This window comes from Myxine glutinosa, chromosome 1 (assembly GCF_964187855.1).
Source record: "Myxine glutinosa chromosome 1, kmMyxGlut1.1, whole genome shotgun sequence".
Lineage (NCBI taxonomy): Eukaryota > Metazoa > Chordata > Myxini > Myxiniformes > Myxinidae > Myxine > Myxine glutinosa.
In genome coordinates, this window is record NC_136261.1 from 132,087,953 (window position 1) to 132,110,456 (window position 22,504).

Here is a 22,504-nt window from a genome sequence, read left to right on the forward strand (position 1 = left end):
CTCAAAGAATCTGTCACCCTACTTCATTATGCCTGTCTTATGAAACAATGAAAGCAAGCTTCACCACTGGTTGTGACATACATGGTCGTTTAGCATTAAATTCACTGGCTTGTCTGGTTTACTGTTGAGATGCATTCTGGAGATTCTGTGCTTGTACAAGTCTTTTCCAATTGTGTTTTAGAATTGATGCTTTTAATTGGGATGTTATACCAAGCTGAATGTCGATGCATTTTTTGTACATATATTATTAGGGTTATGGTTATAGGGTTTGGGACTCAGCTTTCCTGCAGGCAGCAAGGGGGAGGGTGAGGGGGGAGGGGAGGGGGGAGTGGAGGGGGAGGGGGGAGGGGAAGGGGGTGAGGGGAGGGGAAGGGGGGAGGGGGGAGGGGAGAAGAGGGGGAGGGGAGAAGAGGGGGAGGGGGAGGAGGAGAGGAGAGAAGAGGGGGGGTGGGGAGGGGGAGGGAGGAGGGGGGAGGGGTAGGGGGAAGGGGGGAAGGGGAGGGGGAGGGGGGGGAAGGAGAAAGGGGATCATCTATATGGTATGAACACATACGTTGGCATTAAAAGTGACTGAAGATTACAGTTAAATAGATTGTTAAAAGCTCCCATTGTCTCGCTCACACTGACTAACATAGTGATTGGACATAGCTACAAATCCTTCTGCTTTTGAAACCTTCACCTGTCCTTCCATAGGTCGGAAGCACAGAGCAGCGGGAATTGAAGCAGTTTCAGTTCACGTCATGGCCGGACCATGGCGTTCCAGAACACCCAACACCATTCCTATCATTTCTACGCAGAGTGCGTCAGGCCGATCCACTAGATAGTGGGCCAATGGTTGTGCACTGCAGGTAAGCAGGTGGAAAACTGGGTAAAACAGTGGTTTAGAAATGCTGACAGTGAGCCTGCATGTCAAATCCTGTGGTAGAGTGGATGCAGGCATTGAGCATCGAAAAGCAGCCGTGGTGGAGTGTGTTAAGAAAGGGGGCAGAAAGAGGCCATTGCAGAGCAAATGAGGTGGGTGTCAGTAATACGTCTCTGTCAGCCGGGCTGCCTGCCGGCATTCAGGCGGATGTGCTGCTGTGCAACTAATGGCTCCTGCTGGTCTACTAAGACATTGGCATTGCAAAAGCACGCAGGCACTGGAATCCTGCTAGCTGGACACCTGCCTGCACAAAAAATGCCATCACCTTTCATCTATCTGCCCAAATTTCCCTCCACTTCTCAATTTGTTTCTTCTACAAAATGCTATATTTGATTTCGTTTTTGCCCAAGCCAAGAAATTCCTCCCTGTGTGAAATGCAATTGGTCACTTGGCATGGCCAGAGAAACTGGGTACTCACTAAGAATAGCTGTCGAGGGAACAGGATTTCTGGAAATGAGGGACTTATAGGATTATAGAATTGAATGCTGGTGGTTGAAGGAGCAGTCTTACCATTTCAACACAGATGGTGCTAGGCCATAAAGAGTGAGCCTGCTGCTTGATATGTTGCTTGCTGCCAGCATTGCCACGGTTAGCCTGCCATGACAGAATGCTTATGCTTACTGTTAAGGATTCTAGGTTAATAAACTGCATTATTAACTCCTCGGTAACAGGTGTAACTCCTCTCTAATGCAGCATCATGAATGATTGATTTATTATTAGAACATGCTTCTTCGAGTACATATCTTCTTTTGTAAGTCAGCTTCGATTTTGATCACACTTTCCTTGCCATATTGTGTTTTAGTAACTAATTATGCTGTGTGTGATTCCAAAGTCTGATCGAGTGAATTTGATTCATCATCATTTACTTCATTAATATCCTGTCATCAGGTAGGACATTTGTGAGATTCCCCGTATAAGTATAGCTGTCTGGATCCATTTGGGAGGAGGTGGAAGTTCATGAGTGAGACTTTGATGTGAGGATGAATAGGGTAATGTAGACCGTCAAATGATGCAAATGAATGACAACAGAAATAAGTATATGTACAGTCCTCTTAATGTATATTTTCAGCACTTTCATGACATTCCATTTTGGGTCAATTAAATAATCAATGTGACCATGTAGATCAATAAGACATTCGCAGGCATAGCCCTTCATGGTTGGAATAAGGAGAGTCATTTTATTTGTTTAACTTTTTACAAAGATCAAAACTCATGGAAGAACTGAATCAATCGGGCTGACACACCGATTGTGTGGAGAGAGTTGGCGGATGGATGGAATCGATAAATGTGAAAGGGAAGAACATACGGAAATATATACAGAGGCATTTACAGACAGGACAAGGAAGCTGAGAGGGCTGAGGAGACAATGAACATGAAAGTAGAAAGGAAAAGCTGACAAACAGGGCAAATGTTGTGAAGTACAGGTGGACGGGTGAAGAGAATCAGTAAGAGTAGAAAAGATGGGGAATAGGAATAGGGAATAAGATTCGATGGTTATGGCTTGATTGGAGCGGAAGGACATTTTAAAGGAGTGATGGCTTAATTGCCATTTTAAAGGACTGGGAAGAAGAACTTGATTGGGCAGACTTTGGGAAGCAATTAGAAACAGCAGAGAGAGGGAGAGAGAGACCTCTGAACATTTACCACGAGTGAGGATAGAAATACGAGGGGGGCAGTCGGGGGTTTTGTCGAATGGGACAGCAAGCTGAGCATCGAATGCAGAAGCCAGGGCAGACAGAGCAAGCAAATTTATATGGCGAAACAGCAGAGAGAAGAAGAATACAATAAAGATGCGCAGATATTCTGGATTGGAGAAGGTAAAAAGATTTGATTGCTCGTTGAGTGAGTGAGGCCTGCTCTGGCTCATGAGGGACAAATAGCCAAGTGTGCAGTTGGGGCAAAACCAGAAATGAGATGATGGAAAACTGCAAAATGAGGACACCAGAAATGATGACACCAACCTGTGTGCAGTAAAAGAACAGTCGGCCTTGCACCTTCGCCTCCTGTTGAGTAAAATGTACCTCAGCTTCCTGTTGAGAACCATAAATAATTGGTCCATGTTACCCTGGTCACTCGATCTATACTATAAGGGAGATGGCTGGCTATCTGTCGCCATTTTTCTCGGAGATGGCCAAACGGATCTTTGTCAAACTCTCAGAGGTCTATCAGTGATTGCTGGGGAATGTTTTAGGCAAAAATAATTTGAAATTGTTGAAAAAAAACAAGTTGCATATTTGGGGTATTTTTATCGCTAAATAGTACATAAGCCTTTGTAGCTATGTGAAACGTAATGTGAAATGATCCCTGGCCCTATTCCTTCATGGGTGCAGGGAAGTGTTTTAGGACCCCACAAAAAAATAGAAAAAAAACAAAGTTTGATTTCTTCAAAATTCCAATAGGATTAGAACCGCACGGGGCAACGCCCCTGCTAGTATTTCATTTTTCTATAATAGCTCACTTCTTATAGTACTTGCCTTTGAGTTGCTTAGTCTGGATTCAATTCCTGAGAGGATCAAACTCAACTATAAAGCTTACATTCTGATTTAGTGCCAACAGGAGTGCCTTATCTTGGAACAGGCCATTCTCAGATGGAGACATAAATGCCTGTTGCGCCATCTGTTTAAATTACGGACATTAAATATCCCACGGTGTCTCAAAAAGAAGTAGGTCATTGTGTTTCAGTACCTTGGCCAATTTGCCTGCCTGAATATGTTCAAGGGATGTAAACATTAAGTTAATGGTACAAATGGGGTTAGTACATTCTGATTTAGTGCTCAAAGGCTCAAAGGCCAGCTAAAACAGCATCCGCATACATAGAGGATAAGATAACATGGCGTTAATAAAGCACAGGCACGGGAAGTCAAATGGTCTTTTTTGTTTCTTTTTTTGCATACATAGTCTAGTCGAGATCCATGGAAGAGCTAGAACACGGAACGGAACACGCAACATAGCAAAAGGAACAGCAGGAGGAGAAGGTGGAAATTCCAATAGCAGGGCAGAGGATGGAAATAGATGGAGACAGACAAACAAGGGAAGCGGGTAACGATGAGGGGAAGGGCAGAACGCAAGGGGTGGGCAAGATGGGTGCAGAAGCAAAATTTGGGGAGACGTGGGGGGTGGTTTACCGGGTGTAGAAAAGATCATGGTTTTGGATTGGGATGATTTGAGGTTTTGGTGAACAGTGGTTTTGAATACCTGTAGGGAAGAGTGGTATTGAAGAGAGTGTAGAAGGTGGTTCCACATGCGTTGAAAAGAGGAATAAATGAGTGGAGGTGAGCATTGTTTCTGGATTTTGGCAGTTTAACTAGGAGGGGGTTGCTCGTGGACCGGGTGCATCCTGCGGATACCTGCGGGGAGAGGGGGAGCAAAGCACAGAGAGGGCAGAGAGTGCAAGAGCAGAAAAGAGGCTGAAGAAGACAGAAAGACCACAGACCTGTCGGCAATGGGGAAGTGATCGGCCCATAGACTCAGCTTCATTGTGGGATATTCCAATAATCTTGAAGGCCTTGGTTTCCACGGCTTCAAGCTAAGAAATATGGGGCAGGGGCGCCAGCCCAGAGGGGAGAGCAGTATTCCATCAAGCTGCAGATGAAAGCCTTGTAGATGCATATGAACTCAAGTGTGCCAAGGAAGGACTTCGCAAGACGGAGGATGCCCAGTCGGCATCTGGCTTTGGAGACAAAACTTTGAAATGCGACTTGCCCAAGAGAGATCATTGCTGAGATTGAGAACCAAGAGTTTGAGTGAATGAACCTCTTTGAGAGGGTTGTTGAGAAAGTAGATGGGAGGGTTTGCTGTACAGTCATTTCAGAGAGAGAGAGAAAGAGTGTGTGGGATTTCTTAGGGTTAAAATGCATATTCCAAGACGTGTTTTCCCAACTTGTGATTTTGGCAAGGTCTGAGAAGAGGGAAGAGGCTTCTGCCTGTTTGTCGGAAGGATGAGTGATGTCACAGCAGAGGGTGGTGTCATCCGCAAAGTGATAGAGGTTTTTTCAGTGAGTCAGTGGGATCAGTGATGAAGATTTGGAATAGGACACTACCAGTGATGTGGCCAAGAACACTACGAGTGATTGACAGGAGTCTTTTACTGCATAGAAAAATACTTCTGTCTAGGCTGGGGAGCCCCTTGTCTTTTACTACATATACATTTTCTTGAATAGTTTCAACCATAAGCAAAAGGTTTTTTTTATTTTTTACTCATTCATTCAAAGGCCTACAGAGGAAAGCCTCACTAGGAAAACAGAAACCAGTTGTATAAGCAGCAAAAGCAACAGATTAAAAAAGCCCCTTGCAGCATATGAAAACATTTCTCTGGTTTGCAATCCCCTTTATTGAGACTGTTATCCTCCCACGGAGAAGGTTTCCACAGATGGCGCTCCTCATTGCAGAGCTGCTTCATATCCCTGTGTGACCCTAAGGCAGCCCATTTTCCTCCTTTGGTGGGCTGAAAGCTTTAATCAGGATGGAACCTTGATTGACGGGAAAATTGGAGCTCCCTGCCGCTTGCTAATTTACCAGTCTCCATAAAACGGCCTCACTTATGGATTCCTACATATAAATTTGCTCAATCTGTCTGTCCTGGTTTCCACATTCGATGCTCAGCTTTCTGTCCCATTCCACAGAAATCCCCCCTCCCCCCCCCCCCCCCCAAACCCCAGCCGTCCATCCCCTACCCCCTCCCATATTTCTATCCTCGCTCATGGTAAATATTTAAAGAGGTCTTAACTCATTCCTCATCTGGAAAATTAATAAGTCCACCCTGTCACTGGAAACGGGACATTGTATTAAAACGGAATAAGATGGCTCTCCTGATGGAGAGTGCAAGAGAAAATTATTGGGCCCATGTGGATGCTTGCAGGCACACTTGCCTCGACTCTTACAAAGTATCTCTCGAGAAAAGATGTCAGAAGAAATAGCAAAAGCCAGTTAACACTTTCCCATTCAGCAATATAATTTTCGTCCCAGCTTGAAGTGTGTTGAATTTAATGATAGCAAGATGATTTTGACATTCTCATTTTGTGTAAATACCATCACATTGATACCATGCAAAAACAAATGATTAGTGGGAATAAACTTGCTGGGTTTTTTTAAAATTGAGATAAACATGTGCAGTTGGTACAGTGACGTCTACCTGCTCTTACAAGTAAGGATAATTGCACAAGACAGAAGCACAACGTCACAGCATTTTGACCCATGCTTGGGATTTGGTTCACATCAGGGTCAAGGTTCACACAAACTTGTGACTGCAACGAGCAAGTTGTATTGTGTTAATTCATGTGCTGTTTGCGCAAAATCTAACCGTGTCATTAAAAGTTGAAGGTATAAAAAGTTGTGCAGAAACACCAAATTATTTTCCTCCTCTCAAAGGTCTGCTCTAGGGTTGGTTGTTTAATTGTCCGACATCTCCAAATTGTGCCATACCCTTTCCTAACTTATCTTTCCCCACAATTAAAACTCCTCAACCACAGTGGCACCATATTATTTGAGTGGGTAGGCCTATAATCTTAGGCAAACAAACATGTATTATATTCATACTAGTATGAAAGCCCATCAAAACTGACGGGTTGGAACAGTTTATTTGATGGTGCAGCCCCTTGAGCATGCCAAAGTCTGAAGCCTTCGCCTAGCGTCAGGTGTGCTTATATCTTCTTAATTTATCAGACATCCTACGGACGTAAATGAATTCTCGTTTTACTCTGCACATGTTGCATATCATGTGCAGCGAATTTCACGGTCCTGCACCTCGTATTTATTGTTTGGACTTCCGTTTCCAGTCTTGCTGGCGAGGGTTCGTTTTTTCGCAGCTCCACACGCTCTCCATCGAAATCGAAGTTAAGTAATTGGTCCCATTTTGTATTTTCGTTAAAACTGTATTTATTTTATGGTGTATGTACGTATATTGTCCCGACAAAGATTTTCGGTGCAAATCTTTCATACCTGTATTGAAAATCGTGTTAATTCGTGGCGTCTTGAGGCCTTGTACAGTGTACACTGTACAACCTTGAGGTTTTGTTTTTCTCTCAGCGGTCTGTCGTTTGTGATCCAGTAACTTTCGTTCTCTGTTTTCCCAGTCTTTCCACCCCAAAGCCTACTTCCTTATGTAAATCGCAACTCAAAAAAACAAAAAAAAAAGACATTACCTTCTCTGTGCTCATTCGTTTATTCATTCTTATTCGTTCGTTCGTTCTTCGACCACGTGTTTCTCCCCCATTTCCCCAGATAGATTGTCAAATTTCAACTCGTTATTTTATCGTCCATGCGATATTGTTTGATTATAGTTAGTTTTGGTTTGAATTTCCTGTAACTCGTAATTAATTAATCGTGTTCTGCTCCTCAGAACCTTGTAGTTGTACCCCCGTCGGTGTTTTGTTAACTTAAGCGTGTTTTGCTTGGCTCTTGGTTTTTTCCCTTCTACCCCGAACATAATACTCTGTCTAACGTTCTAAATCCCCACCCCCCCCCCCCCCCCAAAAAAAAACAAAAAAAACAAAAACATTTATTTTCTTTTCTCCACGTGTACTGTTTTATTTGGGTAAACAGAAACCCCTCCTGGTCTCATCCTGTATTTTCTGTCCAGGTGTGCTGTTCGCCCCGCCCCCATTATCTCCTTGCCATCCACCGTTTGCCCTGTTCACGTGACTCGTGGTGGTCCCTCTCGGCTCTCCCCCCGTTGGTATTTTTGTGCATATAAGATTGTTCACGGTTCTGTTTAAATATTATTTAAATATGTTTAACCTTTCCCCTTCTGTGTTTTATTCAGTGGTATATTACAACACGCTGTTTTTCTTCCTATTTAAAAGGCTTTTCTCAATTTCCTCTCCAACTCATTCCACTTCAAAAAAAAGAAATTCAATATCTTATACGTCTCCCTCACTACATGGTCTAAATTCACATTCATTCCATCCCTCCTCCATCGTTCTGAATCGGATTGCTAACTTGAAAATCACAACAAACCCAATTTGTTCTTTCGTCTTTCATTAATCATCCACTTTCTAAACTCCCCTCTTGCCCCTCCCATCCAAATCCCCCCCCTTGCACCTACACTCCTAAACTACCCCCTTGCCCCTCCACTCTTAAACTCCCCCCTTGCCCCTCCACTCCTGAACTCCCCCCTTGCCCTTCCCCTCCTAAACTCCCCCTTTGCCCCTTCCCTCCTAATCCCCCCCCTTGCCCCTCCACTCCTGATCTCCCCCCTTGCCCTTCCCCTCCTAAACTCCCCCCTAGCCCCTCCCCTCCAAATCCCCCCCCCCTTGCCCCTACACTCCTAAACTCCCCCCTTGCCCCTCCACTTCTAAACTTCCCCCTTGCCCCTCCCCTCCTAAACTCCCCCCTCACTCCTCCCCTTCAAAACTCCCCCCCAATCCCTCCCATTCAATTCTCCCCCCATACCATTCCTCTCCAATTCTCCCTCCTCCCCCCTCCTCCTCCAAGCTGCCTCCTCCCCACTTCGTCTCCCTTCTATCTCATACCTCCACCCCCCCAAACCTTCTACTTTCCTCTGCCCCCCCTCAAACAACCCCTCACTGTGCCTCATCCCTTCACCATCAAACCTTTCATCCTCCTCATCCTTCCCTTTCTTGGAACTCTTCTGCAACATCTGACACACTATCAACTGCTCTCCCTACCTCCCCCTCTCATCCTTCATCTTACCCTACTCCTCCCCTCCCCTGTCCTGTACCCGATGCTCCCCCTCTCTCTTCATTAACGGTATGGACCTCAAACATCCGGGGCCTTCGCTCAAACCTGACTGATCTCTCCATACAGGTTGCTTCTGACAATCCAGACTTGATCTGCTTAACAGAGACTTTCCTCCTTCAAGATGTCTCTGATTCCTTAATATCTCTTCCTGGTTACTCCCTCCTCCGGTATGATAGACCTGAGCCTCGGCCTGGTGGTGGGGTGGCTATCTTTGTCAAAAACTCTCTTCCTCACTCTCCTTGCACTGCCCTCTTTCCTCCTCACCCGCAGGAGTACCTCTGGTTACGGCTTCCTCTCCGCTCCCACCTTTTGTTCATATGTGTTCTGTACCGTCCCCCAAACAGTGATGACTCCATCTACATTTCACTGTCTGACAACATCGACCAACTTCTATCCACTCATCCCAACTCTCTCTTCCTCATATGTGGTGACTTCAACTGTCATCATGCCACCTGGTTGGGTGTGGGTTCCTCTCTCACCAGTCATGGCACCTCAGCAAAGGACTTCTGTGACTCACTGGGATTGACACAATCTGTCAATTTCCCGACCCGGATCTCAGCCAATGGAGTATCTTCTCTTCTAGACCTGGTTATGACAAACTTCCCTGCTAATGTCTGCTGCTCTTCTTCTGCTCCAATCGGTTCCTCTGATCATGTGCTTGTCAAAGTGGACATCTCTCTGGCCATTCTCAGAGAGCCTCCTCAGCGTCGACGAGTCTGGCATTTCACTCAGGCCGACTGGGACGGTCTTCAAGCAGCCATCAATCGTCTGGATTGGTCTCCCATCTCCACTGCCTCTGACATCAATTCTTCCTGGGAATTCTTCCAAAGCAAACTGATCTCTCTCATGCACAGATTTATCCCATCTCGCCTTCAATTGTCTTACCCTTCCTCCCGTCCATGGTACACTGAATCTTGTGGTGAGGCAGTTGCCCTGAAACAACTTGCCTTTGCCTCTTGGAAGGCTAATCCAACTGAAGGCAATCTCAGTTCCTTCCAACAAGCTCGGAACAAGTGTGTGTCTACCCTCAGGAGTGCCAGGAAGCACTATCTCTCCTCACTCAAGAATGAACTCTCAAACCTGTCTCCTTCCTCCAAATCCTGGTGGCGTCTGGTCAAATCCGTTTCTGGTGTTTGTTCCCCCTCCATCCCCTCCCTTACCTCAAATGGCCACACAGTTGACATCGCACGTGACAAAGCCGAATGCCTCAACTCTGTGTTCGCCTCAAAATCCTTAGTCCCAAACCCATCTCTCTCTGTTCCCACCTTTCCCAGTCGAACCCAACTGCTCCTGGACTCTGTGTCCTTCTCTCCTGACAAGGTGGAGGAGTTTTTGTCAAACCTCGACTCTGATTCTGCAACTGGACCAGACGGCATCAGCCCACGGGTCCTAAAATCCTGCTCTGCCGCTCTATCTCACCCTCTCTCTGTTCTTTTCACCCTATCTTTTGCTCAAGGTCATCTGCCAGCATCCTGCAAATCAGCTAACATTACTGCTTTACACAAAAAAGGTGCAAAAACAGATCCTTGCAACTACAGACCAATCAGCCTGCTCCCAATTATCAGCAAAGTCATGGAATCCATCATTGCTTCAGATATGAAATCTTTCCTCTTCTCCAATGGCTTGATCTCTGATCATCAATTTGGTTTCAGACCAGGTCACTCTACGCTGGACATGCTGCTTCTGCTGTCTCAACAATGGATGGAGGTCCTCAATGCCAAACAGGAAATCAGAGCTGTCTCCCTTGACATATCACGGGCCTTTGATACGGTCTGGCACCCAGCTCTGCTCACCAAACTCTCCTCCTATGGTATCCATGGAAATCTCCATGCATGGCTTGCGGACTTCCTCTCTGGTCGTAGTCAACGTGTGGCCCTGAATGGATTTCTCTCATCTCCCCTTCCTGTTCAGGATGGAGTTCCCCAAGGAAGTGTGCTGGGCCCTGTGCTTTTTCTGGTCTTTATCAATGATCTCTCCGACTCTCTGGAAAATCCTCTCTATCTCTTTGCTGATGACTCCACTCTCTGCCGCTCCATTCCTCTTCCCTCAGATCGGCAGTCTGCAGCCTCCTCACTCTCTGGAGACCTGGACAAAATCACAGACTGGTCAAACAAGTGGAACATGTCTTTCAATCCTGACAAATCTCACTCTCTTACTATGTCTCTCCGAAAAGATCGACTGGACAACCCTCCCATCTACTTTCTCAACAATCCTCTCCAAGAAGTTCTGTCGCTCAAGCTTTTGGGTCTCACTATCTGCCATGATCTTTCTTGGGAAAACCACATTTCCAAGCTGCCTCCAAAGCCAGTCGCCGACTCTGCATCCTCCGGCGTGCGAAGTCCTTCCTCGGCACACCTGAGCTCCTCACCACATACAAGGCTTTCATCCGCAGCTCAATAGAATACTGTTCTCCCCTATGGGCTGGTGCTCCTGCCTCACACCTGGCTCGGCTTCACGCTGTTGAATCCAAAGCTTTCAAAATCATTGGAATCTCCCGCGATGAAGCTATCTCTGAGGGCCTTTCACTCACTCACCGCAGGCAGGTAGATGGTCTTTCTGTCTTCTACCGACTCCTCTCCGGCCTTGCTCCCCCAGCTCTCTCTGTGCTCTGTCCCCCAAATATTCCTACAGGTCGCACAAGATCTGCCAGCAACCCTCTGATGGTTAAACTGCCGAAATCTCGGCTCTCTGCTCACCTTCACTCTTTCATTCCTCTTTTCTCCCGCCTGTGGAACAAACTCCCACACTCCCATCAATCCCTCTCCTCCCTCCAGGTCTTTAAAACAGCTGTCCACCACCATCTCTTATCTTCCCCCATCCATAACCTTGATCTTTCCTACCCCCACTAATTCACCCCAGATCCACCTTGTTTGAAATTCCAACTTCTTTCCTGGAAATCCTGGCAGTGTCCATATGTATATACCTCTCCCACCCCCCCCCCCCCTTCACATGCCTCCCCCCAAAGCCCTCTCCCTCCCACAGATCTCTCGATGTCTCCATGTCTCTCGGTCCCTGCTCTCAAATGTTGTGTTTGTGTCCTTCCCCCTCTCTCCCCATCTTGTCTACCGCTCCCGATGTTATTTGTTTTATGTGTCTGTTTGTCTTTCTGTGTGATTAATGTTCGCTCTTTCACGAGCCTCGATGTTGTATACAAAAAAAAAAAAAAAATTATTTTAAAAAACGCTTCTGTACACCGCCTTTGAGGCTTAGTTTGCAAGCCACCGTCTACAATACGAATTTGAAGAGACCCAATTAATATTTTATGGAAAATGTTTTTCCAGTGTTTTAATCCTCAAAAATAGACCAGAGAGAACACACTTTCGTGTTAAAAGATTGGCCTTTAAAACCCCATTCAAAATGTCCTTATGAAGTGGTCAGACATCTGTACAAATGTACGAGCACACACTGTGTCTTATATAGGTAGATATTTCAGTAAAGTTACTGATGGTATTTTCATAATTCAACAATGTTATTTATCACACACCCATTGAATTACAGGATAATATACGGATGCACGCCATGGGTTCATTTTAACTAAATGCTGCGAACATTCCAGTTTTATGTATATGAGAGACATTCAGAATGTTAGAAGTAATACTAATGATAAATCCTTACTGTTGTAGAAGACATGGTGGGATATTTTTTAACGTCCACAAGCAAATGAAAACAGGTAGACCACCCAGCCAATACAAGAACCAACTGTAGAGGCCATCTTTCCCCACAGAGCAGGGGTTGTCCTTTTTCGGGGACCGTGGGTCCCCTTTTTGAAGCAATATTTTACGGCCGGATGCCCTTTCTGCCGCCAGCCCTGGTAGTCGTCCTCTTGCGACACACAGGGAATTACCAGTGAACTGGTACTCAATTTGCCGACCTCGGAAGGATGACAGGCTGTCAACCCCCCTGGTGTTAATGCAGCGATCGACCGGGATTCGAACCTAGGATCCCAAGCCGCACCCTCACCGCTAGGCCAACACCAAGCTTTAGACCACCCAGCGAATGTCCCTCCAAAACTCACTTACCGATGCAACGCCTTGCCCGTGAAGCACCAATATGGCAGTTTATCATCAGCTTGAGAAGAAAAGCAGGACTAGACAGCTCAACGACAACTATGGCCGCTTTTGATATATCCCGTCAGCACACGCGATATGATCAATGAACGCAAATTTCCATCACGACAACAAAATGAACCGTCATTGCAAGAAATTAAGTGAAATTGAAATGATACATTGATTTCTCATTGTACCATGTGGTCATTTGTTGGTTATTAAGCTGTGACTTGCACATGTTTAAAGGGCTGTGACCTGACAATGTGACCCCTGACAATCTGTTCACATATCAATGTCATAGACAAAAGTTACATTTTTTTTACACCTCCTGACTCAAGCTGATTTGTCCTTTCTCAAATTTTTTTCTTTTTTTTTTGTATACAAGATCGAGGCTCATGTAAGAGCTAACATTAATCACAAAAAGTCAAATTGACACATAAAACATAAGATAAAGGGAGCGGGAGACAAGATGGGGAGAGAGAGGGAAACACACAAGAACAACATCTGAGAGCAGGGACATCGGTAGAGCTGTGGGAGGGAGAGGGCTTGGTGGGAGGAGGCATGGGAAGGGGAGGGGGGGTATTTCCAACCATCTCACCCTCCTTTTAGTAGTTATACCACCGCACCCCCTTATCTCTGTGTAGCACACAGGCGAATGCACTGTAGTTTAAATCACTTTTTTTTTATTTCCAAGGAACATCTGTGAACACAGATTGGAGGAAGCAAATGCAATGTCATTTCATTCCGTCCCTGGAAGCAAGATTTTTTTTTATCCTTGATATAGGCACTCAGATAGGGGGTAAGGAAGCACAAAATGAAAGGTGGTGAAATTTATAGAGCATGGAAGGGTAGTACTTTAGCTCAAGCTGAATACAGCACCAACATTCCCGGCTGTCAACCAACTCATTTTGCAGCAAACATGCTCCCAAAATGTTTCTGAACCCATAAGGAAAAGCTACATCTTCTCAACCTTAATTGAATTTGCTCTAAATGATTGGTGTAATGCTAAATGACTTGCGGCGTGTAGAAGGCAATTACCAGCGATTCAATCTTTGATTACAGTACTGGTGTTCTTTCCATAATTAGAGGATTAAAATTGCCTTTTTCGGCAATAATGGTGAGTTTTCTGTTTCCCTCTACGCTCCCTTTCTAATCCATCCTCACGATGGTCCATCATTGAGCTTTAGAATGTCGAAACATTTGAATACCTGCAATGTACGTGTTGTCAATCATCGAGTTATTCTTCATGAAATGTGAATCACACTTCCGGTGCACTGTTCAAAAAAATAATAATTGTGTTTGTAGTGCTTGAATCCTGATCTACCAATCGAGGAAATTATTGTTTTCCTTTACATCCCCTGGATTCTAAATTGGCCGCTTCTGCAATTACATATACTAGGGCATGCCCGTACTATATCTATATCTAAAATTATATCCCCCCCTCTATTTACATGAAATGGTTTGGTCCATGAAATGTTTTGGTCCATTCGCAACGCCAAAGCGAACGGCGAACGCTTTACATGAAATGGTTTGGTGCATGAAATGTTTTGGTCCATTCGCAACGCCAAAGCGAACGGCGAACGGCTTGCGAGTACAGTGACAATCCCCCCGGGGTTTTAATTAGTTTTAAAACATCGTTTAACGCCAACATAGCGCCAACATAGTTTGCCGACGGGAAATAAATGAATACGCTCTCAAATGTGCCATCCGAGGCAGAGTGTGTCCGCCACGTTCGGCACACGCGATAGCTCGCTGCTCTCTGATTGGTTGAATCGTTTTTTGGACATAGCTCGGTAAGTAATTGTCCGATTAATATGAAACCTTGAAAAGGCACATCCTCGGGTCCCCAGCAATATACCTGGCAAGTTTAAAGTATATCGGACCCGTGGTTGTCGAGAAACAGCGGTCACAGACAAACGTACAAACAAACACACAGAGATTACTGGAATTATAGATAGATACAGTCACATGAAAAAGTAAGTACACCCCATGTAAAGTTTTGACTTTTTCAACATATTTCAACATACAGCTATTTGATCTTCATTTCAACAATATTGATAGATAAAGGTGATATAATATAACAAATATCATGAATCATTCACATTTTGTAGTCCATTGTATAATTTAAACAAACATAAATGCAAATTTAGCGTGTGGAAAAAGTAATTACACCCTTGGCTCGAATAGGTGGTATTGCCCCCTTTGGCAGAAACAACCTCAAGTAGGTGTTTCTTATAACTGTCTACCAGTCTCTGACATCGACTGGGAGAAATTTTTGCCCACTCCTCTCTGCAGAATTATTTCAGCCGTGGGATGTTTGAGGGGTTTCTTGCATGCACAACTCGTTTAAAATCCCCCCACAACATCTCGATGGGATTTAGATCCGGGCTTTGACTTGGCCATTCCAGAAGCCTCCATTTCTTTCTTTTCAGCTATTCCTTGGTGGATTTACTGGTATGTTTTGGGTCATTGTCATGTTGCAAGGTCCACCTTCGGTTGAGCTTCAATTTTCCGACAGATGGCCTCACATTATCCTCAAGCACCCTCTGGTACAATGAAGAATTCATAGTGGATTATATGATGGTGAGCTGCCCAGGCCCTGATGCAGCAAAGCTGCCCAAAACTATAATATTTCCACCACCATGCTTTACAGTTGGTATCAGGTTCTTGTGGTCAAATGCTGTCTTTAGTTTTTGCCAAACATGTCTTCTGGTCCTGTGGCCAAATAGCTCTACCTTTGACTCATCTGTCCAGAGCACATTGTTCCAGAAGTGCTGGTCTTTGCCTTGGTGTTCATTGGTAAACTTTAGTCTTGCCCTGATGTTATTTCTGGACAGCAAAGGTTTCCTCCTGGCACACCTCCCATGGAGATCAAATTTGTGCAGCCTCTTTCTAATGGTAGACTCGTGCACTTTGACATCAACAGTGGCAAGAGCTACCTGTAGGTCCCGTGATGACATTCTGGGGTTCTTAGAGACTTCTTTCAGCATCTTCCGGTCTGCTCTCGGGCTGAACTTGCTGGGCGGCCTGGCCTGAACAAGTTGGCAGTTGTTTGGAATCTTCTCCACTTGTAGATGATCTTCCGGACAGTCAAATGATTGATTTCAAATTGTTTGGAGATCTTTTTAAATCCCTTCACAGACACGTAGGCATCTATAACCTTCTTTCTGAAGGCCTCAGAGAGCTCTTTTGATCTCGGCATGGTGACGGCGCACACTTAAACAACAAAGAGCAAACCAAACTAAATGTCTGAGGTTTAAATAAGACAGGTTCCTCCAAGATCCTCTCTAACGATGTTCTAATCATTTGCACCTGAGCTGGTGCACCTGATTCTAATTTTAGGTATTTGAAGTAGTGATAAATCTCGGGGTGTACTTACTTTTTCCACATGCGAAATTTGCATTCATGTTTATTTAAATTACACAATGGACTACAAAATGTAAATGTTTCATGATATTTGTTGTATTATATCACCTTTATCTATCAATATTGTTGAAATGAAGATCAAATAGCTGTATGTTCAAATACGTTGAAAAAGTCAAAACTTTACATGGGGTGTACTTACTTTTTCATGTGACTGTATATATATATATATATATATATATATATATATATATATATATATATATATATATATATATATATATATATATATAATTATATATATATATGTATATGCAGAATTGGCATTTAATATGGAATAATTCTTTTGTTGGGGTGAACTTACTTTTCAAGATGACTTAGAACCAAAAGTTCATTGGAATTATGTTGAAATTATTCTAGATTTTGTTAATGTGACCTTTAAAAGAAACAAAAACCACATTTGACATTTCGAAGCAAATAAATTGATCCTTGAAAGTGATGCAAACTGATATCGAACTCAATTCACGGACAGTACTGTGTTAAACTTCTGTACGTTTTCCAGAAGTATCTCTTTATTTTGCACATTAGCCAAAAAAATTTCAACAAAAACAAAAGCTAAATTATGACTAGGATTACGGACAGTAAAATTACAGTTCAGTACTTCATGTAACCCCCACGAGCATTCACGAGAGCACGTACATGTCGAGGCATGCTGTTCACGAGATTTGCCAAGGTTTGGACAGGAATCGCTTGCCATGCAGTGACAATAGTCTGCTGCAATTCACGCACAGAGGTCGGCTGCTGGTCCAAGTGGTCGATTTGACGCGTTAATTCTGCCCACAAGTTCTCTATCGGATTCATATCCGGGGACATGGCAGGCCACTCCATATGCTCTACACCACGGTCAGCAAGAAAGTGTTGGATCTTGTGAGCACGATGAGGCCGTGCATTGTCATCTTGGGAGACAATGTTTCCTCAAAAGGCTGCACGAGCAAATGGAAGCAATGTTTCTTCCAGAATGACCCTGTACTTGAACTGGTTCAGGTTTCCATTCAGAACAACCAGGTCAGTTTTGCCCCCTGCATGAAAAGCAGCCCAAACGGTCACCCCACCACCTCCAGCTTGGACTCTTGGCACTATACAATCTTCGTTGTGGGCTTCATGCACTTGTCTGCGCACTCGGACGCAGCCATCTTGACGATAGACCAGAAATCTAGACACGTCACTGAAGGTCATGTGATTCCAGTGTCCTGGCTGCCATTGACGGTGCTCTCTGGCCCACTGCAATCGGCGCTGGCTGTGTTGTCTGGTCAGGCGTGGCTTTCTCAGGGGATGCCTGGCATGATAGCCTGCTTGAACCAGTCGTTGGTTGACTAGCCTTCTGGATACAGGCACATTTGTCAGTTGCTGCCACTTAGCCCTAAGCCGATTAGCTGACTTGGTACGGCCATTGCAGACTAACCGGTGCAGCTGGCGATCATCTCTCCTTATGGTTCTGTGTGGACGTCCTGGCCTCGGTATTGGAGTAGGGACACCCCTCTGAGCATTTCGTTTCAGGATCTTTGACACCTGACCTTGAGTGATGCCATACTGCCGGGCAATAGCACGCTGTTTCATGCCAGAATTTCGTAAAGCCACCACTCCATGACAAACAGCATTGTCAAGTTGACGGACCATCTCCAGAGGAAGCGGCAATAACTTTTGTAGACGTGCAGCAGTTGTTTTCCACAAATACAGAACGCAACAACCCTTATATACCCGATTGTGAAGCCAATCATCAAATGTACCTGTCCTTACATTTTGTCACGCCACCTGTGATATAATCCTGTTATTGACTTCTTGCTGCGAAAGACAATCAGTGACATGGTTCTTTCAACAAAGACATCACCGAAGGGTAAAATTAACTCACCAGATTGATATACTGAGTTCAGAAAGTAAACCCAAGTCAAGAAAAAAAAAAATTCCATATTAAATGCCAAGTCTGTATAAGTATATATAATTTAGTGCTCCAACCTCATGATGGAACGCCGTGACGTCACCGCCACATACATCCGCCTTGACTGCCAAGCTCCGGAGGAGCCATCTCGCAGTACGTCATTATAAAGATGTTAATTCAGATGCTGTCACAGTGTCACAAGTGCATGAAAAACTCACAGTTACCAACTTCGTCACGCCCTTATTGGGGCATCAACAATTTTGTTGCAGATCCATCCCGTGTCTGTCGACGTACTTAAAGGGGGGGGGGGGGTGGGGGTTAAGACACCGTTTCCCACAGACACCGGGTCCACGGGCCGTACACCGCGACGAAGCTCGTGCCCGGCGGGCCAATCCCCCAACCATCTTTTATTTTCTTTGTTCTGTGAAAATATATATATGATATATATATATATATATATATATATATATAATATAGTATATAGTATATAGTATATAGTCACAGAACAAAATAAAATAAAAGTGAGTAAGTTGTATAAGCTCGCATATCCGACATTGGGTGCTGGGTACAAAGTAGTCCAGGTTAACGAGGGTTGACTGTAGTTGCATAATGTCCCAAATGTCACGTTATTACTCGTTACAATTACGTCCAGCCTGACCTTCTAAATAGTAATCCAATCCCGTACTGCCCAATAATGTTTCATATCTGGACTTTGTGCAGACAAATCCACGGTTGCAAGCATTCCTTTGCCATAATTGTTACCAAGATATCACTTCACCACATTTACAATGTGTTTGGAATAATTGTCTTGCTCAAAGATGAATCCTTGCCCAATTAATTGTGTTGCTGAAAGGCATGCAATGATGTACCAGAATCTGCCTGTACCGTCAGCAGTCCTAAAATTCTGAATATGAAACTTCATATTGTAGCGGCTACCGCTGGGTTTTCACAATCGCCTTGCACCTATCAAGGACGCGGATCGATCACCATGCCGGGCTCGTCCAGGACGCCCGGGCAGGCTCGCCCTCAACTTGCCAGGCCGCAGCCAGGACGCTGGGCCACGCCCCCTCTCGCCTTTCCTGGGCAAACGCTCCGGGATAATTTGTATGTATATTGCTGCCCGATAAACGGGCTTTTCAGAGTGCCTGAGTGTTTGGTTTGATTAAAGCAACTCGGATGAATTCCAGCTTTTTGTCGCGTCCATTCTTCCGATCGACGTGGGAGCCCCAGCTCCTTCATTGGTGACCTACCGACATGGACACGGCAGTCGCCCTTAAACTGCCTACCTTCTGGGAGGCTCACGCGGCGGTTTGGTTCGCACAGGCGGATTCCCTGTTCGCCCTGTGAGGCATCACGGCCGACGACACCCGCTTCCACCATGTGGTAGCAGCGCTCGGTTCGGCCACCGCGGCCCGCGCCCTGAGCCTCCTTGAGAGCCCGCCAGCCGCTGACAAATACGGCGCGATTAAGAAGCTTCTCCTCGACGCTTTCGCCCTCCCATCGGCGGAAAGCGCACGGCGCCTGCTCGACCTGCCCGAGCTCGGCGACACGCGCCCTTCCGAGCGAATGGACTACATGCTTTCACTGCTCGGCGAGCACTCTCCGGCATTCCTGTTCCGGGAGCTGTTCCTCCATCAGCTGCCTAACCCGGTACGCCTCGCCCTGGCAAGCACGACGATCACAGATCCCCGGGCCCTTGCCAGAGAAGCCGACAAGATCTCCGCCGCAGGACAGCGCATCGCAGCGGCGACATGGGACCCACCGCCGTCCGACGCAACACCCATGGCGCCCGAGCACCCGGCACGGTCGACGACCGAACTGCCGACGCAATTGGCGGCCGCTACACCGAGCCGACCACCTCCAGCACGCCGACCGGGGCCTCCACCTGACCAAGCGTGGTGTTACTATCATGCCAGGTTCGGACAGAAGGCCCGGACATGCCGACCCCCGTGCACCTTCGGCAGGCCGGGAAACGGCCGGGCCGGCGTTCATTACCAGCCATGAGCGCCGGCCACACGGGCAACTTACTGTTCATCATGGATAAAGCGTCCGGACGGCGCTTCCTGTACGACACCGGCGCCCAACTGAGCGTCATACCCGCCTCTGACCAGGACAGGCAATCCGAGGTTTGCGGCCCCTCCTTGGTTGCGGCCAACGGATCGACCATCCGCACCTTCGGCCCGCGCAACGTCACCCTCTGCTTCGGCGGCCAACGCTTTGCTTGGACGTTCGTAACCGCAAACGTGCCCATGGCTCTGCTAGGCGCCGACTTCCTCTGCGCACACGGACTGCTGGTGGACGTCCAACGGCGTCGTTTAATCAACGCCGAAACCTTCAGCTCCCTGGTATGCACATTGAGCAGCTCCACGCCGACCGAGCTGGCATGCGCCGTCCCGGCGGCGAACGAGTTTGCTCGCCTGCTCACGGAGTTCCCGGCCCTCATGCGGCCGACGTTTTCGGCCGTCGCAGTACGGCATGGGATCGAGCACCACATACCAACCACGGGCCCGCTGGTCTACGCCAGGGCCCGCCGCCTCGACCCAGCCAAGCTCGCCGTGGCGAAGGCCGAATTCGATGCATTGGAGCACCTCGGCATCGTGCGGTGCTCCGATAGCGCGTGGGCCTCGCCACTGCACATCGTGCCAAAGCCGGGGGGTGGATGGCGCCCGTGTGGCGACTACCGCCGTCTCAATGACGCTACCACCCCTGACAGGTACCCGATCCCGCATATCCAAGACTTCTCCGCCCGTCTGGTGGGACGGGTCATTTTTTCGAAAATTGATCTCATACGGGGATATCACCAGGTACCTGTCAGGGCGGCCGACGTCCCTAAAACGGCAATCATCACGCCATTCGGCTTATTCGAATTCTTGCGGATGCCGTTTGGTCTCAAGAACGCGGCTCAGGCGTTCCAGCGCTTGATGGACGGCGTGCTGCGTGACCTGCCGTTCCTTTTCGTTTACCTGGACGACATCCTCGTCGCCAGCACGTCCCGGGCCGAGCACCTCCTCCACCTCCGAACACTGTTCAGGCGCCTCAGCGAGCACGGCCTCATCGTCAACCCGGCCAAATGCCACTTCGGCACGACGGCCGTTGATTTTTTGGGCCACCACATCACCAAGAACGGGGCCGTGCCGCTGCCAACCAAGGTCGAGGCCATCACCACGTTCCCGCGTCCCCGCACCATAAAGGCCCTGCAGGAATTCCTGGGAATGGTGAATTTTTATCACCGCTTCGTGCCCCGCGCTGCTCAACTCATGCGGCCCCTCTACAAAGCCCTCCGGGGCAAGCCGGCCAAGCACGACATCGCCTGGTCCGCAGCAATGGATGCGGCCTTCCAAAGCTCAAAGCGGGCCCTCGCCGACGCAACACTGCTCGCTCACCCGGTGCTCAACGCTCCCATCGCCCTCACCACGGATGCCTCTGACTACGCGGTGGGCGCCGTACATGAGCAATGGGTGAACGGGGTTTGGCAGCCACTCGCTTTTTTCAGCCGGCAGCTCCGGCCGAACGAGCTCAAATACAGCACGTTTGACCGGGAGCTCCTCGGTCTACACCTGGCCGTCCGCCATTTCTGCCACCTCCTGGAGGGCCGACCTTTCACGGCGTTCGTCGACCACAGCCGTTGGTTTACGCCATGGCCAAGGTCATGGAGCCGTGGTCGGCCCGCCAACAGCGCCACCTCTCCGCCGTGTCGGAGTTTACCATGGACATCCGGCACATCGCCGGCAAAAACAACGCCGTGGCCGACTGTCTTTCCCGGGCCAGCGCGAACGCGGTCCACCTGGGCGTGGACTTTGCGCTTATGGCGGCGGACCAAACCATCGACACCACGGTGCAAGCCCTCCGGGCGGCGGACACGGGCCTCCGCCTGGCCGACATCCCCTTCGCGGACACTGTCCTGCTCTGCGACGTCTCCCAAGGCCAGCCTCGCCCCATCGTGCCCGTCACCTGGCAAAGCCGCATCTTCGCCTCCCTCCACGGCCTTTCCCACCAGGGCCGGAAAGCTTCCCAGAAGCTGGTGTCGGCGCGATTCGTCTGGCACGGCCTTCGTCGGGACGTCCGCGATTGGACCAGCACCTGCACGGCCTGCCAACGGGCCAAGGTCCACCGACACACCCAGGCCCCGCTGGCACCTTTCACCGTGCCCGAACGACGTTTCGACCACGTCAACGTGGATCTGGTGGGCCCCCTCCCCCCGTCACGGGGGTTCACACACCTGCTCACCATGGTGGACAGGACCACCAGGTGGCCGGAGGCCGTTCCCCTCGTCTCCACCACCACCGCCGACGTGGCGCAGGCTTTCATTGGCACCTGGGTCGCCCGCTTCAGCGCACCGGCGGACATCTCGTCAGACCGCGGACCACAGTTCACCTCCGAGCTGTGGGGCGCGGTCGCCCGCAACCTGGGGGTCAAGCTCCATCGTACTACGGCCTACCACCCCCAAGCAAACGGGTTGTGTGAGCGATTCCACCGCTCCATGAAGGCCGCGCTCATGGCCGGCCTTCAAGACGGCGGTTGGGCCGACCGGCTGCCGTG

At 47.7% G+C, this 22,504-nt stretch overlaps 1 protein-coding gene across 1 annotated transcript in view; it reads left to right on the forward strand.

The window, feature by feature from the left end:
* LOC137428581 (receptor-type tyrosine-protein phosphatase delta) overlaps positions 1-22,504 on the forward strand; it is a 417,416-nt gene that overhangs the window by 306,985 nt on the left and 87,927 nt on the right. The window contains exon 23 of the mRNA XM_078777195.1: positions 694-848. Coding sequence (XP_078633321.1) covers positions 694-848 — 155 coding nt within the window. The remainder of the gene's footprint in view (positions 1-693; positions 849-22,504) is intronic.